This window comes from Drosophila takahashii, chromosome 3L (genome assembly GCF_030179915.1).
Source record: "Drosophila takahashii strain IR98-3 E-12201 chromosome 3L, DtakHiC1v2, whole genome shotgun sequence".
Taxonomy (NCBI): domain Eukaryota; kingdom Metazoa; phylum Arthropoda; class Insecta; order Diptera; family Drosophilidae; genus Drosophila; species Drosophila takahashii.
Window position 1 is genome coordinate 16,283,001 of NC_091680.1, and position 17,235 is coordinate 16,300,235.

The 17,235-nt window shown below is 44.5% G+C and overlaps 6 protein-coding genes across 7 annotated transcripts; 4 read left to right on the plus strand and 2 right to left on the minus strand.

Moving 5' to 3' along the window:
* The first annotated feature begins 169 nt into the window (after window positions 1-169).
* LOC108064862 (uncharacterized) lies at window positions 170-1,305 on the plus strand. The gene is made up of 2 exons (XM_017152603.3): window positions 170-285; window positions 349-1,305. The coding sequence occupies exons 1-2, from the start codon at window positions 198-200 to the stop codon at window positions 1,293-1,295; spliced, it is 1,035 nt and encodes a 344-aa protein (XP_017008092.3). The 5' UTR covers window positions 170-197; the 3' UTR covers window positions 1,296-1,305.
* On the minus strand, window positions 1,259-4,413 carry nbs (nibrin). Its single transcript, XM_017152602.3, has 4 exons — window positions 4,299-4,413; window positions 3,423-4,235; window positions 1,461-2,992; window positions 1,259-1,403 (listed from the first exon to the last, which is right to left on the minus strand). The coding sequence occupies exons 1-4, from the start codon at window positions 4,315-4,317 to the stop codon at window positions 1,323-1,325; spliced, it is 2,445 nt and encodes an 814-aa protein (XP_017008091.3). The 5' UTR covers window positions 4,318-4,413; the 3' UTR covers window positions 1,259-1,322.
* Window positions 4,414-4,882: 469 nt separating this feature from the next.
* defl (Integrator complex subunit 7) lies at window positions 4,883-8,931 on the plus strand. The gene is made up of 2 exons (XM_017152601.3): window positions 4,883-6,481; window positions 7,355-8,931. Exons 1-2 carry the CDS (start codon window positions 5,012-5,014, stop codon window positions 8,888-8,890), a joined length of 3,006 nt encoding a protein of 1,001 aa, XP_017008090.3. The 5' UTR covers window positions 4,883-5,011; the 3' UTR covers window positions 8,891-8,931.
* A 456-nt stretch (window positions 8,932-9,387) lies between these two features.
* Window positions 9,388-11,812, plus strand: Naa60 (N-alpha-acetyltransferase 60). 2 transcript variants are annotated; one of them, XM_017152609.3, is made up of 6 exons: window positions 9,390-9,914; window positions 10,089-10,209; window positions 10,271-10,435; window positions 10,499-10,719; window positions 10,783-10,893; window positions 10,992-11,812. In XM_017152609.3, the coding sequence occupies exons 1-6, from the start codon at window positions 9,898-9,900 to the stop codon at window positions 11,122-11,124; spliced, it is 768 nt and encodes a 255-aa protein (XP_017008098.1). In that variant the 5' UTR covers window positions 9,390-9,897; the 3' UTR covers window positions 11,125-11,812. The 2 variants fall into 2 exon arrangements, with proteins under 2 accessions (XP_017008097.1, XP_017008098.1); XM_017152608.3 differs by having other exon boundaries at window positions 9,388-9,914; window positions 10,271-10,719.
* Window positions 11,813-12,166: 354 nt separating this feature from the next.
* Window positions 12,167-14,241, plus strand: ATPsynB (ATP synthase subunit b, mitochondrial). The gene is made up of 3 exons (XM_017152605.3): window positions 12,167-12,301; window positions 12,539-12,867; window positions 13,746-14,241. Exons 1-3 carry the CDS (start codon window positions 12,274-12,276, stop codon window positions 14,118-14,120), a joined length of 732 nt encoding a protein of 243 aa, XP_017008094.1. The 5' UTR covers window positions 12,167-12,273; the 3' UTR covers window positions 14,121-14,241.
* Window positions 14,242-14,408: 167 nt separating this feature from the next.
* LOC108064863 (insulin-like growth factor-binding protein complex acid labile subunit) lies at window positions 14,409-17,212 on the minus strand. The gene is made up of 3 exons (XM_017152604.3): window positions 16,893-17,212; window positions 16,184-16,590; window positions 14,409-15,470 (listed from the first exon to the last, which is right to left on the minus strand). The coding sequence occupies exons 1-3, from the start codon at window positions 17,107-17,109 to the stop codon at window positions 14,436-14,438; spliced, it is 1,659 nt and encodes a 552-aa protein (XP_017008093.2). The 5' UTR covers window positions 17,110-17,212; the 3' UTR covers window positions 14,409-14,435.
* Window positions 17,213-17,235: the final 23 nt, after the last annotated feature.

Sequence of the window (17,235 nt, forward strand, 5' to 3'; positions counted from 1 at the left end):
ATATGTGTGGATTTAACAAAAAATTAACTGAAATGCCAAAAACTATAAATAAATAATTATTTTTTCTCCTTAAAGTAATGTAAATTTACTTAATTAAATACCTTTACATTCAATTTTTATTTAAAAGCCAAATATGGCTACAATTTGCAGCATCACTAATAGGTTGATTTTTATTTACCTTTATTTTAAGCCGCAACATGGCAATGGAAAATCCTTATTTTTGGAATGATTTTGAATTAAAACAACCTCCCTTGGTGACCCTGCAAGTAGAGGACACGGGCTTTGGTAAGTAGCAACAATACGCAATCGAATATATCAATATTTAAATGGTTTCCCATTCCGAAATAGCCAAAAATGTGTTCGTGGTCATCAACAGGTTCCTGCAACAGTTGTCCGAACCGGATTGCAAGGAATTCGAGGAGACGGCGGCGTTGATTGGACGCCTGATGGCGCGCAGGAAGAACTCCTTTCGAAATATGCCAGGATTCCGTGCTGTTTGCAAGCTAAATGCCGCGCTGTGCCGTCTGCTCCGCTTGGACTTGGCCAGGGATCTGCAGCAGTTTCGCGGCGCTCTGCCGGATGTGTGCGACGACCAACTGGGCGGAGCCATGCCCACGCGCAGTAGCTTCGAGTTTATTTTGGTGCGAGTCCTTGGGTTCTATCATCTCCACGAGCGGATCAGGGAATGCTGCCTCTCGGCGGCCACTTACTTTACCAAAGTCCTGCGCAACAACTTCTTCATGGACTTTACCACCCTGCTGATCGCCGCCATTGGGAAGATCTATAAACTAAGTTCCCTGCAGGCGGGCAAAAGTGCCACTCTATACAATAAGCTGCGTCCACAGGTGGCCAACTTTCCGCTGGTGGAAAGGCACAAGTTCCTGGCGGAAAGTCAAGAGCTTCCTGGCCAATTAGAGATTATTAAGAGCACAAAAACTGAAACCAAGGCAGCCAACACACCTGATTTAATGATGAAAGCCAAAAAGGTGGTCACCAAAGTGGAAAAGGCCAAGCTGGAGGCCAAATCCGATGTGGGCACTGTTATAGCCAGGAAGGAAGCACCCAAAATCCAATTCAATGAAGAGATTCTAGCCACTGTTGCGGATGCACAGCAGTTCATTGCCCGCGAATCGAAGGCCAGAAAGCAGAATCCTCCTCCAGACAGTTGTTTAACCAGGAAAATACCCAAGCACGAGTGGCTGGCCGCGCAGACGCTGTTCCAGCGCAAGTTGTCGAAGGAACCCGCAAAGGCATTGAGCATATTTCGTAAGTTTATTGTTAGTAAAATAAAGTAACTTCACACGAGTCAACTTGACATTAAATTATACACAGGTTACCATGCCATCAGCCAGCTGCAGACTTTTAAGAGCCACAATTCTTCTTTGTGGATGAGGATTCTTTGTCTAAAAGATATACAAAACTATAATAACTTTATCATTTTCTTAAATTTCATACTCTACCTTGACAAACTTCTTAAAGTTCTTACGCCCGCTGTACTTGCTCACAGAATCCCCAAGAGAAGCATCTACTTCATCCGCTTGGGAACGATTCACTATAGTTAGGTTGCACATGCGCACCTGTATGCTGTCCTTCATGGCGGCCAGCCACTTCTCCTCGTCGGGATCTGCCTTAATAGAGGCTTCCAGCTTAACTTCCGCATCAGTCTCGGATTTGATATCATCGTGTAGCCTGCTACACGACAACCAGCCACTGATGTCAACTTTCTTTCGCTCCTTTCGCTGCACTACTACATATTTGGATTTATTCTTTTGACCCACTTCGGGCAGAAACGGTTCGGTCAGCACGGAATCCTGGTCAATAGCATCGCTTGGCCTTTCGGAGTTGAAGTTAAACAAGCCATCGGTGGAGTCCTCATTGTTTTTATCCTCCTGCTGCTGCTTCTTCTTTTTCTTTTTGCTGTCCGCAAAGTTAAAGAGATTTTCGCAATCATCGCTATCGCTTTCGTTTAGCAGTTCCAGGCGCAAACGTTTGCGGGGGTGCGTCTGCGATTGGGAATTTAATTCGGAAGGTATTGATGTGGGCGGTGCCTGTGATTTCTCCAGAAAGTTGATCACACTGATTCTGGCCGTTGACTTTGGCTTAGCAGCAGTATCCGCTGCCTTCTGGGGAGTTTTCCGGAATTGAAAGAGTCCCTCATCATCGTCGTCGTCATCTAAAGCTACAGATAAAACAGGTCGCTTTGGTGGTTGGTTTGTAATATTCGTAGCCACTGCTTTTGCATTGAGACGAGGTGAAATCCTGGTGACACCTAAGGATTCTGTCTTCTTTTTTGGCTCCTGAGAATTTTCGTTCTCCTCATCCGAAGAGTCCACACAATAGACTCGTTTGCCCCTCGCAGGCAAGTTTTTATTTGGTGGAGGTAGAGATTTCTCTTCACAGACAGCCTTGCTCAGTCTGGTCATCTGTTGTTTTGGAGCAGTCTTTGCAGTTTCCTCGTCATCAGACGAGTCCAGCAGTATGTCATTTTTGGCTTTACTGTTTAGTTCCTCGGCGATCGCGGGTCTGGTTCGCTTGGATGGAGGATTAGCTGGTGGCTTTACAGGTTCCTCGTCCTCCGACGAGTCCTGCAATATGTCATTCTTCGCTTTTATGTTTAGCTTTTCAGAAAGCACTGATTTGGCTCGCTTCGATGCAGTTGCTTCCTTCTCCTCATCCGAGGAGTCGACTGTAATGGCATGACTTCGCTTTCCCAAAGAAGGTGCCTCCTTCTCCATTTCGCATGCATCCGACTCGGGAACCACCAGTTCCGAAATGGCTGAGCCACTGGATTGTGGAGCACTGCGTTCCGTGTTGGGCACAATGATCGAGGAGTTGAAGGCCATCGAGGAGGTTACAGACTCCGTGCTGGGCAATGAATCGCCTATGATGATCTTGTGCGCCGGGTTGCAGAACTCTTTGGTGGAGCAATGTATCAAGGCCATGCCAATCTCGTACTCCTGGATAATGCGTCGTCCACCCTGCTCCAAGATATCTAAAGAAAGGGTATTTTTTACCTGATTCTAGAGACTGTTTCATTAATTCCTAACTAGAGCCCTGCGTGAATCTTTCAATTGTTGTTTTATCATATTATCAATTTAATGTTAAGCAAGTTGAATGTTTTTCTAATTCATTTAGAATTGAATTAATTAATAAATACTTTTTATGAATTTTTTGAATTTGCCAGATTTTTTTGTGCTTTCTTTTGAGAACAAAAATGGAAAATTTTTTATCAAATCAATGTTAACTGCTTAGTAAATAAAATTCAGGCAGATTTAATCACAAAATTAAGGGACTTTCTTCTATAAAAAATTCATTCAAATCTATTAAACTCAAAATTTAAATTCGTTCAATTCTATTAAACTAAAAATTCTAATTAATTCATTCATTGAATCCATTCATGCAGGGCTCTATTCCTAACCTACCTTGTATACTATTGATCGATTCGGTGGCCTGAGACTGAGTTGAAGGCACATACTGTATGACTATCACATCGCTTTTTGTTAGGAATGTTTTGCGCACCCCCGAATTGATGTCCTTGCAGGCTGCGCCAGCTTTTTGCACCACAGATCCGTACATTTCAAAGTGTTTTCGATTCATAAAGACAAACGTTTTGCCGGCAAAGAGACGAGTTCTTTCGGGTCGCCAGGTGACATCCATGTTGGTGGGCTGGTAATCCTCTGGCTGGGGCCATCCCTCCTTGACATGGATGCTCTGGGCCGCCTGGAGCAACTTCCTCCAATAGCCGAAGGTCACAATGGGTTTGTTTTCGAGCATAGCGTGCAGTAGCTTTACCGTCACCGAGGCTTCGTTCATGGTGAGATGGGAGCAATTATCGGTCCAGTTTGGGCTCACAGTTCCGCCCATGGGTTGGAGGATCTCGGCGAGTTCCTGGATCTCGGGACGCGTCAAGGCGGAGACAGTGGTGACCAAGTTCAGGCGGTTCACCTGCCAAATGCTCGAGTTTGCTCCAAATCGCACCCGCGTTCCAACAGCCACCGGCGTCATTACTTTGGCCGCGACTTTCCGGGGCTTCTGCGAGTTTTTGGGGAAAGTGAAGGTGCCATATCGGGAACCAAGGTCCTCTATTTGCAGGCAGTCATCCTGCAAATCGTCCGGCAGGTGAATTTTCACATGATTACGACTTATACTTAGATCCTGGGCAACTATCAAATCGGTGGCCAGGCGACCGACGGTGTAAACCTTTTTGGCGGGCAACAAAACGAACTTTTCCTCATCTGCGGGTAGGATTTAAAATGTTATTAAACCATAAATCTTGCTTTTTGAGCCAATTAACTTGCCATTCGTCAGAACAAACATAATTTCAAAACAAACACAAAAGGACAACAATAATTTCACAAATCCAAGTTATGCAGAGTGACCGTAGGTTATCGCACAGGTCAAAAATAACTATTCAACCGATGAGATGTGAACAAAGGTTTAAAATTTATTCAAATATTTATTTTTAAAAGGGCGAAAAATATTTTTATATTTTTATCTTTCTTAATAAAAATGTTAGTTAATGCCTTTTATAGGGAACCCCCTAATAATTACTAAAGTGGAATATCCCAATCGTAAAAACTATCCATGCACTGAATATAGTCCTTCCCTCCGAATGGCAAATCCAAGTTATGCAGAGTGATATGATATGATATAATGGAATGGCTATGGAACAGGTAAAAAATCACTATAAATCTCTATATAAAACAACCGATGACATGTGAGCTTATAAGCTTATTTTTTAAAAAAACGAAAAAGAATAAAAATCTTTCTTAACAAATACAATTTTTGGGGAACCCCCTAATAATTACTAAAGTAGAATACCCCAATTGTAAAACTATCGTCAAGTGACAAACTATCGATGCACAGAACAAGACGTTCCCTTCGAATGGCAAACCTAACAAGAAGAAGCATTTGCAGCCGGTTTGTTTTTGTGTCGTTTTTCCATATATCCATTAAAAACTGACTAATCCGGATATTTCACCGATAAATGTGAGTTCAGACACCTGCAGCAATGGCTCACCTGACCGGCACCCGCGTGAGCACCTTCAACGAGAGCTTCCTGAACGAGAATGAGCACGATTCGAATGCGGTGCTCATGGAATTGGACAAGGGACTGCGGAGCGCCAAGCAGGGAATCCAATGCGAGGCGATCGTCCGCTTCCCGCGGCTCTTCGAGAAGTATCCTTTCCCGATCCTGATAAACTCGTCATTCATCAAGCTGGCCGAGTTCTTTGTCAGCGGCTCGAATCTCCTGCGTTTCTGGGTGCTCCGCGTCTGCCAGCAGAGCGAGAATCACCTGGACAAGATTCTGAATATCGACAACTTTGTGCGGCGCATTTTTATGGTGATGCACTCCAACGATCCGGTGGCGCGGGCCCTGCTTCTGCGCACCCTGGGCGCCGTTTCGCGTGTGATCCCCGAGAAGCAACAGGTGCATCATGCCATCCGGCGTGCCTTGGATAGCCACGATACCGTCGAGGTGGAGGCGGCCATCTACGCCAGCAGCTGCTTCGCCGCGCAGTCCAGTTCGTTTGCCATCAGCATGTGCGCCAAGATCTCGGACATGATTGAATCGCTGCAGGTGCCGGTGCCGATGAAGCTGCTCCTGATTCCCGTCCTGCGGCACATGCATCACGAGGCCACCACAGCGGCGCTCGTTAGCAGGCTGTGCATGGATCTGCTGCCCAAATATCCGGCGCAGAGCTTTGTAGTGGCCATCATAGACACCCTCACGCAGTTGTCCTCCCGCACGCTGGTTGGAGTGCCTGGTCAGCTGGACGTCCTGCTGGATTTCATGCAGGATCTTAGGACACCCGTGAGGATTCAAGTGCTGCGTTCGTTTAACGAATTGGCGGGCAGGCAGAGTGTTCATGCCTGGCCCAAACCGGTGATTGGATCACTCATTGGCCGCTTCGAGCTGTGTGCTAACTCCCAGGAGCAGTTCCTCTTCCTCTCCATCCTGCTGAAGCTCAGCGAGTGCCCTCTGACCTGCCAGCAGCTGCTGCGCGACCATCGCGTGGCTCTGCTCCGCCTGTGCATCCAGTGCATCAGCAAGCTGGACGACTACACCACCGCCACTCAAGCGATGGCAGTGCTCTCTGTGCTAGTCGCTTTCGGTCTGAAAAAGCAGGCCAGCGGTGAGCAGGTGGAGGACATTCTGCACATGGTCAATCTTCACATGGAGGGATTGCTTCTCTGCACGGCCAAGCGGGCGGAGTGCACGCGGGATTTGCGTAGGGTGCTGACGTACGGCATTAGGATCACCCAGGCGAACGCGGAGTTCGGAACCTCCTTCATCGAAATCGTGACCAATACGCTGGGCGATAAGGTGGCCTATCCGCCGGCCAATGCGGAGCTGATGTGCGAGGCACTGGTTGGCCTCTGCGAGCACTTCCAGTTGCGCAAGTACGCCTTCTCCACCGCCGAGGAATTAATAGGCGATGATAGCGCCATGGAAACTGATGAACCGCAAACAAACAAGGTAATTTTTGGTTTAAAATTTAAAAGCATCACTTATGGCGTTTAATGAAATTAAATTAAAAAACGCGAATTCTTTAGAAGATGATGACTTTGTCAATTGAACTCGTTTAAAAGCAACACTTATGGCGTTTAATGAAATTAAATAAAAAACCGCGAATTCTTCAGAGTATGATGGCCGTGCCTATGGTACTCATATAACAGCTACTGTAACTTCAATCGCTTCATTATTCGCATACCATTTTTATAGATCATAAGAAAAGTGTTGGATTTTATGGTCCAATCCGCGACAAATTTGTTGCATCCAGTAGATAAGCTTCCATTGCTAAATTTTAATGCGATTGGATGCAAGCCAAAGACACGGGAGCACATAGAGTTTTATTTGTGAGTTTTATGAATAAAAATCCCAAATAACAATTATTTGGGGTTTGAAAAAATAAATATCTCATGTAACAATTATTTGGGATTTAAAAAAATAAAAATCTCAAATAACGATTACTTTTGATTTTTATCATAAAAATGCTGAAATAAAAGTTTATTTAATTTTTAAAAAATGGAGGAAAAAACATATACATATATGTATGTAGCTCAATTCCTTCTTAGTGATTTTTATTTTTCAAAAACGATTGTTTTCTGTGCCTGGTTTAAATTCTATTATTATTATCTAATGCTAAGTTATAGTAAAAAAACTATAAACTAACAGTGGTTTTATTTTAAAGCTATAGCAGCAAAAGGCCTTAAGCTCGCTTATTGTAGTTTAGTAGTTGTAATTATTATTTTTATTATATTTTACAGATTTTTATTTATATCTTATATAGTATGTTGCAATTTTTAAGGGACTGTATATAATATATTAACTTACACTTCTGAATTCCAGGTAAATCCCATGCTGGCCCGCCTGCCGCTCATCCTGCACAAGCTAAACACCATAATCGACCAGGAGAGCTGCGATCAGCAGTTGCGCACCGTGGAGATCTTGAGTGCCTTGGTGCTGCAGACCACCATGGGCTGCTATCTGCCGCAGAAGGTAGTGCAGTGCTTTGAAAAGTGCCTGGGCAGGCTCAATTGCTGGACTCTCTACAGGATTGCACGCACTGCCAGTCGCTATGGTCACCACTATGTAGCTGCTCACATCTACACGAAGGTCTCGCAGATAGTCATCAGCGATCATATGCACTATTTCCTCGTGGCTCTGTCGCAGATCTCGCAGGCGGAGTGTATACTCAACTACGGCTTGGAGTACTCGTACATGCGGGATAATTATGCACCTAAAGCGGCGCCGGAACCTCTGATGCCGCTGATGAAGCGTCTGGAAATGGCCAGCAATCTCTACCAGCAGGCTTTAGCTAGCCTACGAGCCTGCTCATCGCCGCAGCATCCGTGCACCTTTCAATTGGAGTATCTGAAGATCAGGGCACAATTCCTGCAGACCCTTCATCTCGCGGTGACGGTGAAAAATGCCCAGGTGATTGTGCCACCTCCTGCGATAGCTGGCAGTTTGGCCCAGAACTCAAGGGATTACCTGCAGAAGTTTGGCCATGTCACCAATCAGCTGCGCAAGTTGGTAAAGGCTTTAAAGTCCTGCGAGGAAACCTATGCCAGACTCTACAAGTCGTCCTTTGATGCCGATCATGTGACTCTGGAGTTCCTGGAGGTGGCTGAATTCCAGTGTGCTCTCTTCGCACACATCATCGAATCGATTTGCTATGCCACTCCGCCGGAACCACCTGTATTCCTAACCACTGGCGATCATCCGGAGACGCGCTACTTTGCCGCCAGTTGCCAGCGCATGGAGCAGATGCAAAAGAACCTGCCGCAGGAGTCGGCCAACGCCAAGACGATTAGCAACCGACATCTGGATGTTATTATTGCACAGATTGAGATAATAACGAAAACTCCGCTGTGTCTGCCGCGCTACTTCTTCCAGATTCTGCAGTCCACGCAGATCAAGCTGTCGGTGAGTCCGCAGCCCAGGAGTGCCACCGAACCGGTGAACGTGCAGTCGGGCAGTAATCTGGTGATCAAGGTCGAGGGTGTCCTGCAGCATTTCAGCAAGCAGCAGAAGCATTTCCGTCGCGTGGAGTCCGTGCAGCTGAGTCTCACCTCGCAGTTGATCACGCCGCCACCGCGATCCTCGCAAGACCCGCCCAAAACGGGAGCCAACGACACTGTGACCCTGAACCAGATTGTGAAGCCGCAGCGCGACTTCCTCTCCGGCAGCTTCCTGCTGCCCATCTCGAGTGGCGGTCACTTTCAGGTGACGCTGGAAACCTTTGTGGTGGACGAGAATGGGATAACCTGGTGCACGGGACCCAAATCATCGATGGTTGTGCGAGTGCTGGAGGATCCAAGCAAACAGGGAGCACCAGCGCCGAGTACTTCTCAAGCGGTGGGACAGACAAGGAGGTTTTAGGTCTTAAGATTGAGTATTTTCTGAGATATTCTTGTAAATTAAACATTTCTTCTACAATCTGTAAAAAGAACTTCTGTTTTTCCAACTTGTCGGATGGCTAACGATCCTTATCAATAAGGAAGTTTTGCTAAATTACTCTAAATTATTAATTTTCTTTTATTTTTTATTTATTTTATTTTATTTTTATAAAGCAAACTTAAAGTTAAAACTATAAGCTAACTAAGATTAAGAGCTCTAGCAACTAAGGCCTTCAGCTCGTCTGAGGTGTCGAATTAGATACATTTTTATTTTTATAATTGTGAACTTAGATTTTGAGCTTAATTAAGGCTTTTTCAAGGTAAAATTTTCTTTTAAAAATAACGTTTATTTGGCCATAAATTAAATTAATATATGAGGTTTGTGTATCTGCTATATCAGGTTGCTGTATCCACTATGTCAGCAAAGACACCCTCCTGGCTTTTCAGCCATTTACAAAATATTTGCGGTATATTTAATCGACCATCCCTGCGGTCACACTGCATGATTTGTTTTTATTAATTTTTGGCGAATAAATTGGGACAAATGAGGCATCATTGCGGGCGATGCGAATTGTGACCAGCGGGCAGCAGCAGCGGCATGCGACACCGACAACAGCGGAGCAGCAGCACCTGGCCAGCGTTGTAAGGGATTCCCCTTGATAGGCGACGGCATCCGCTTGAGAGCGAGACCCAAAAAGCAGCGGATCACCCGCAGTCGAGCAAGTGGTTCCTCCTCAACCACCCTCCCCTCTGCTCCCCTCTCCACTGCTCCACCTCAATGTAAATTTTAATTGAAGCCAATTGAGCGCGCACACCCGAAAACATAAAAAACACGCACCAAAACGAAACCCTCGAGCGGAGGAGGCTCCGTTGGACAAGATTCCGCACTTAACCTGTTCAGGCGACGGTGGTGGCGGTGGTGGTGCAATAAATGGACATAATTGCTCTAATTGGACAGAGCAGCAGTGGGATCGGAGCACCACCAATAGGATGGCACAATTCACACTGTGAGTATATATGTACATATATCTTTTTGGTTATCAGTCGGCTGCATGGATTTCCTGCCCCTGTCAATGGAAGCTTTTGTTTATCTATTGACGCCGCTTGGCGGTATTATGCAAGGGAAATCGCTGCTTGGGTTTCAGTTGGGGGGGTAACTAATATATTTACGGGCCTTACAGCTACAACAACAAACACAGTGGGCCGCCCAGCAGCGACAGTCGCGTGGACTGCGAACACGTACCACTGTGCTCCATTAACGACGTGCAGCTAAGGTTCCTGGTGCCCGACGATCTGACGGAGGTGAGTAGATCTATACCCCAGTTGATAAATGATAATCTCCCTTTGATATAATCCCAAACAGGTGCGGCAGCTGTGCCAAGAATGGTTCCCCATCGACTATCCACTATCATGGTATGAGGATATTACCTCAAGCACGCGCTTCTTTGCGCTGGCAGCTGTATATAATCTGGCCATAATTGGTTTAATCGTTGCCGAAATCAAACCCTATCGAAATGTGAACAAGGAGGTAATAGCCAATATGAGTGATAGTGATGAGTTGTACACCAGGCTGAGCGGTTTTCCCATGCAGGACAAGGGCATCCTGCCGGACTCGATGGGTCGTTCCGCCGATGTTGGCTACATTCTGTCGCTGGGCGTCCATCGTTCGCATCGACGCAATGGCATCGGATCGCTGCTGCTGGACGCGCTAATGAACCACCTGACAACGGCCGAGCGGCACTCGGTGAAGGCGATCTTCCTGCACACGCTGACCACCAACCAGCCTGCCATATTTTTCTACGAGAAGAGAAGGTATATCCCTTTGCGTGTCCTGGGCGTATTAATTGAGTTTCCCCTTTCTGTTTCCCCCTTTAGATTCACGCTACACTCATTCCTGCCCTACTACTACAATATACGGGGCAAGGGCAAGGACGGATTCACCTATGTGAACTACATAAACGGCGGCCATCCACCCTGGACACTATTATATCCTTTTTCCAAATGCCTCTACTTTCTGGCCAGTCTTGCTTTTCTCTTTATGATTTCGCTGTACTTTTGGTTGCCCTCTTAACTCTCTGCCGCACAGATCACATCAAGCACTACGCCTCCAAGGTGCGACACACCAGCAGCCTGTGCGCCTGGGTGGCCAATCGAGTGCAGCTGGTGGTGCGGTGGTTCTACCACAAGCTGCTCACCCGCTTCAACTTCATCGAGTAGATCGAGATCCTTCCGAGGCGCAAGCACCACGATTATGTCATCCCGTCGAGCATAAACAAACATTTATATGTACACTGGCACCCACTCACCATACAGACACACCTTCATTATAAATGTTAGGCAACACCTCAGCAGAATCATTACGTTTTTATACAGAAGAGGAGAGAAAGATCTAGCAAAGAACAACGTCAAAGGTATAAGTTGAAAGTTGTAACATAATTCGATAAGTGTATTATTACGTTTTAAAAGATATCTATCTGTTCACCGCTGTAAATAGTCTTACGATGTTTTGTTTGAACTGCTGTAACCGAGTGATTTGGAATATTCCCCCTTTCTGTTTTCTGTATGTTTTTCCTACCTTTTAAGTTCCACGCACAAGAAAGTCATTTAGTTTAGCGACAACCAACAACAAAGATGCTCATGCTTTAATGCTTAATTTATGAAAACTGCACGTAAATAGCTTTGAACCGAGAAACGAATTAATGTTATATGGCAAAAAAAACCAGTTGAATACCCAAAAGCAGCCTCTAAAAAGGATAACCATTTGAAATCAAACTCTGTTCGCTGTTTCTATAGTATTTTGTAAAAGTATTTTAATGCATATTGTTTCGCAGCTAATTCTGATTACTTTAGGCACAATTTATCTAGCAAATTGTAATATTTTTTTAAATAAAAACTTGTAAAGTTACGACGAGGTTTTTTTTTTATTTTAATCCTAAGATTACGGCTTTAAATTTGGCTGTCACGAAGGATTTTTATTTATTCCACTTATAGATAATATACCTTTATCAATTTAATCTTAAAATTTAAAGTTTTAAAACTGTAATTTATTTGCGAAATAGTGAGAACTGCCAAACACTCGATTATTTAAAATTACGATCTTTAAGGTTAAGTTCAAAACAAAAATTGTTTAAGACACAGAAAGTTAAAGATTAAAATAAAAGTTATAAACCAACATAGTCCGCTTATTTAACTAGTTCCATATTTTTAAGAAATTCAAAAGTAGAGCGCTTTGCCAGTGTTGTAAAACAGTGCTGCACAGTGCAAAGCTAACAGCTGATCTGGCAACGCTCGCCTGACCTGTCACTATTGTGAACTAGCAATTTCGGTGCAATTTAGTAGCATAAATTCGTCGCAACTGCCTGGAAAATGTTCTCGAGAGCCGCTCTTCTAACAGGTAAACCCCCAAAAACCGTGCAAAAAAATGGCCAGCTAATCCCTGGGCCCTAAACTGACCGGGGGCAAGTGAAAATGCGCCCGCAAATGACCGTGAAAAATGTTACGGCATTGCAAAGTCGTCGGACATCGTGGTTTATGTAATCACCCAACTTTGGTGTATACGTCAAAAAGAGCATAATTTTCGCAAATCAATAAGAGTGGCGAAGGTAAAACTAATTGGAATGTGCATTTGCAGCCCAGCGCCCCTTGACCGTGGCCGCCACCCGGTCGGCCGCCGCTGCCGCCGCCCCCGGCGGAGCCATCGAGCGCCGCCAGCGCCCCGAGCATCCCGGCAAGGTCCGCCTGGGATTCCTGCCCGAGGAGTGGTTCCAGTTCTTCTACAACAAGACTGGCGTCACCGGGCCCTACACCTTCGGCGTGGGCCTGATCACCTACCTCTGCTCCAAGGAGATCTACGTCATGGAGCACGAGTACTACAGCGGCCTGTCCCTCGGCATCATGGCCGTCATCGCCGTCAAGAAGCTCGGCCCGGTCATCGCCAAGTGGGCTGATGGCGAGATCGATGTGAGTATAAAGAGAATACCCTATATGAAGATGATTCCTGAACGAAGAAAAGTCTGATATTCCTAGAAAAACTTTAGTTAAAACATTAGAACTTGCAATTTTCTACATCTTTCTAATAGTTTCAAAAAAGGCTACCTTTAAAAAAGGTTTTTAATGACAAGTCTATAAAGAGAATACCCTATATGAAGATGATTCCTGAATGATGAAAAGTCTGATATCCCTAGAAAAATTTTAGTTAAAACATTAGAACTCTCATTTTTCTACATCTTTCCAATAGTTTTAAAAGGCTACATTTAAAAAAGGTTTTTAATGATATGTCTATAGAGAGAATACCCTATATTAAGATGATTCCTGAATGAAGAAAAGTCTGATATCCCTAGAAAAACTTTAGTTACAACATTAGAACTTTCATTTAGCTACATCTTTCTAATAGTTTCAAAAAAGGCTACATTTAAAAAAGGTTTTTAATAACATTTAAAAATCGTTGCAATTACCATTCTTCACTGTACAACTTGAAAAAAGAATTTCTCGTGGTTAAAGAGCTTAAAAATTCTTTTAAATTAAAGAAAGTTATAATCTTAAGGTCTCGAGTTCTTCTTACAAGCTCACAAAAAATCAAAAGCTTCCGAATAACCACAATCCAAATCCCCGAAATTTTGTTAGAATTAAAATATATTTTAAATTATATATTAAATTAGTTCAAGTCAGTACTAACCACTTAAAAGGGGAATTCACGCTTTTATCGCTTACCTATTCCCTTATTTTTGGACTAGTAAATTATATTTTTATATTACCCAACAATACCATAAGCCCTCTTTAACATGCCCCCTTAACCTCCATCAGAAACCAACTCTAATCACTTCCTATTTCCATCACAGAAAATCGAATCCGAGTGGAAGGAGGGCCGCGAGGCTGAGCTGAAGGTCTTGTCCGACGCCATCGAGGCCGAGAAGAAGGAGCAGTGGCGCGCCGACGGCGCCCTGCTGCTGATGGAGGCCAAGAAGGAGAACATTGCCTTGCAGCTGGAGGCCGCCTTCCGTGAGCGCGCCATGAATGTCTACTCGGAGGTGAAGCGCCGCCTCGACTACCAGGTGGAGTGCCGCCATGTCGAGCGTCGTCTCAGCCAGAAGCACATGGTCAACTGGATCACCAGCAACGTGCTGTCCAGCATCTCGCCCCAGCAGGAGAAGGAGACCCTCAACAAGTGCATCGCCGATCTGAGCGCTCTGGCCCTGCGCGTCAAGTCTGCCTAAACGATTCGAGTTTTAGTTGTTTAATTGTAAATTAAAACCCATTCGAGACGCTGGAACCATGAATATGCCCGCAAGATGATAAATCGATCCAATATATCTTCAAAATGTCCGTGTCTGAAAATATCTTTTTTGTGTGCAATATTGCGTTATATTTAAAGTGTTGTGTTTAAACTTAAGACTGCTTTTTGTGGATCACTTTGAAGTAATTTAGGGTTTCTGGTGTAGCAGATCGTAAGGCTAAAATGGTGAAATCATAAGAAAGCTGGTATCTTTTAGGCACCTTTATTTTTATTTAGGCAATAGATTAGTTACAAATCAGTCTTGTGCTGCACTTGCATCGTCTTCAAAGGCATCCGCCTCCACCTGCTCTCCCTGGAAATCGCCGAGAATTCCGAGGCGACGTACAGCTTGCAAATTTTGGATACAGTAATCCACATTGGTCACTATGCAAAGGGGTCGTTCGCCCTTGTAGTAACCTGTATTGTCGCGCAGATAGACAACATCTCTGGTGGCCAACCAGTGTTGCAGCTTCACGAAGCAAGGACACTGCCAGGGATTACCTTCGATGGCCACGCGTTTCAGGTTGGGAAAGCTCACGTTAACCTTGGACAGAAAGGTGAGGCGATTGTTGTCCACCAGGATTTCCTGCACGCTACTTAGGCTTTCCAGCACATCCAGATTGATCTCCTCCAGCAGATTGTGACCCAAATGCAGCTTCTGCAGGCGTCGCATGGGCGCAAACATCCGCACATCTAAGGACTTTATTTCGTTGTGACCCAGCCTTAGGTATTCCAAAAATGGCAGCGACGAGAAGGCCAACGGATGCAGCTGCTTTATATGATTGCCATTCAAGTTGAGCCTGCGCATGCGTGGCAAAGTGTTGCTTCCGAAGATCTGCTCCTCGAGGAACTCTAGGTTATTGTAGGACAGATCCAGAGTGTCCAGGTTCAGCAGGGCAGCAAAGGTACTCGTCCTGATTTCTAGGATGGCATTGTACTGCAAGTACAGCTTTCGCAGCGAGCCCAAGCCCACAAAGTGACCGGGACTAAGGCTGGCTATGCTATTCCTGGACACATCGAGCATTTGTAGTCTTGCCAGCACCCGGAATTGGTTGTCGAACAGCAGGCGGATGCGATTCCCTGAAAGATCTAGTTGCTGCAGGTGCAGCACAAAGTTCTGGACCGCTCCAAAAACATTGGGACGCAGTGCATCGAGTGCGTTCCGTGAGAGGTTGAGTATTCGCAGCTGGGAGAGCGGCTGAAAGGTTTCCTGGCCAATGGAGTTCAACCTGTTCCCGCTGAGCTGCAGTTCCAACAGACCGTGGAGTCCTCGAAAGGCGTTCACGTCCAACTGAAAAATAGATTTTCTTTTAGTTGGTCGGTTTTCTGCAATCATGTAAATTCAGTTTGTTTTTTTCTTTAATAAAAATGTTGCATCTGTAATTTCTATTTTAAAATCCCACGCTGTATTTTGAATTTATAGTTTCTCTTTATTTCCCCCAGATTAAATATCATAAAAAATTGTTTACAAAATGATTTTTCAAGTGTGAGATAAGACGTTTGCAAATATTTTGATCAGCTTTAAAATTAGAAACCATTTTCTCATTCTCTCTAATATTTTACTACTGTCATGTACACCCAAAAAAAAATCGATATAAAGCTTAGATCGATTTTACATTATTTAAGATCAAGAAGAAAAGAGTATTTCATGTAAAAACGATGAGTTTTGCATGTCTGAAATATACATGGCCATATCGATTTTACGGGAAAATGCTTGTTTTTTGTGTGTAAAGCTTTCCAATTCTAAATTCTAGCTTCAATAGATAAACATGAAATATTCAAATGTCATTTTACAACCCGGCAAAAAGGTATAGATCACCATGACCAATTTAACATCGGAAATGTAAACCTCACTAAGCACACAGTAACTATTGAAGTTCGATGTGGTTAACTGAAATCAAAATAAAGCTGAGCTGATCAATAGATTCCGGCTGATCCCACACAAAGTGAACATTAAAATGTTGAATTTAGAATTAATTTTTTTGAGATTGCTGATAAACTTACCTGTGCCAGTTGGTTGTTATTTAAAATCAACTCCTGCAACTGAGGACAGACCCCAAAAGTGGCATTTACCAAGCGATTGTGGCCCAGTTCCAGGCGATTGAGCAGCGGCATGTGGGGCAGATCGCACTGCCTCAAGGCATTGTGCGAAAAGTTCGCATAAATCAACTTCCTCAGATTGCCAAAAAAGTCCCGGTCCAGAAGCTCCATTTGATTGTGACTAAAATCGAGCCGCTGAAGCGCTGACTCAACCGCAAAGTGGCTTCCCTTTATGTCAGCAAGACCACAGCCACTGAGGTTCAGGTACCGCAGATTGGGCAGAATGGAAAAGCCGCTAGTATGAAGGTTTATTGGGGCTGCTGCTGTCAAATCCAATTCCACTAAGTTGGCCAAGTGATCTGCATTCTCGCCTGAAGAGATTTACATTTCAAAATCGTAGGGTTTTAGAAAAAATTTAAAAATAAAAACTTTTTTGTGGATAGGGATTTGAACTCTATTTATATTTAACCTACTCGTCCGTAAAATCGATATGGCCATGTAAATTTCAGGTCATGCAAAAAAAAGTAAGGTAAAATTTACCTACGTTTCATATCGATTATTTTTTGGGTGTGGGATTTCAGAACAAATTGGTTTTTGAATACCCAATTTACTTTAATTTTTTACTTGGGTGGGTGTTTTATACCCCATATTTTAAATTTTTTTTAGACCTTACCTGACCCCACCTCCAGTTCCGTTTGGACATTCCGTATAGAGAGCGTGTGCCAGTTTTCCGCTCCCAAATCCACTAGATCCTGCAGGGAAGCGATCTCATTGCACTGGTAATTCCGCCATCCAAGGGGCTCGCAGAGATCGGCGCCGCTCACATGGGGAAATCCCCCATAGAAGAGCCACAGAAAAAGCGGCAGAACCCAATTGGCAGTCAGCAACATTCCTGCTCCAGAGTTCGGCCTCAACTGAGGATCCGCGAACAACCACCGAATGCAAATGAAAATGCAAATCCAGTTTGCACAGAGGGGGGCGAACGGGGGCCCCTTAGAATGCCAAGCCGGTTTGGG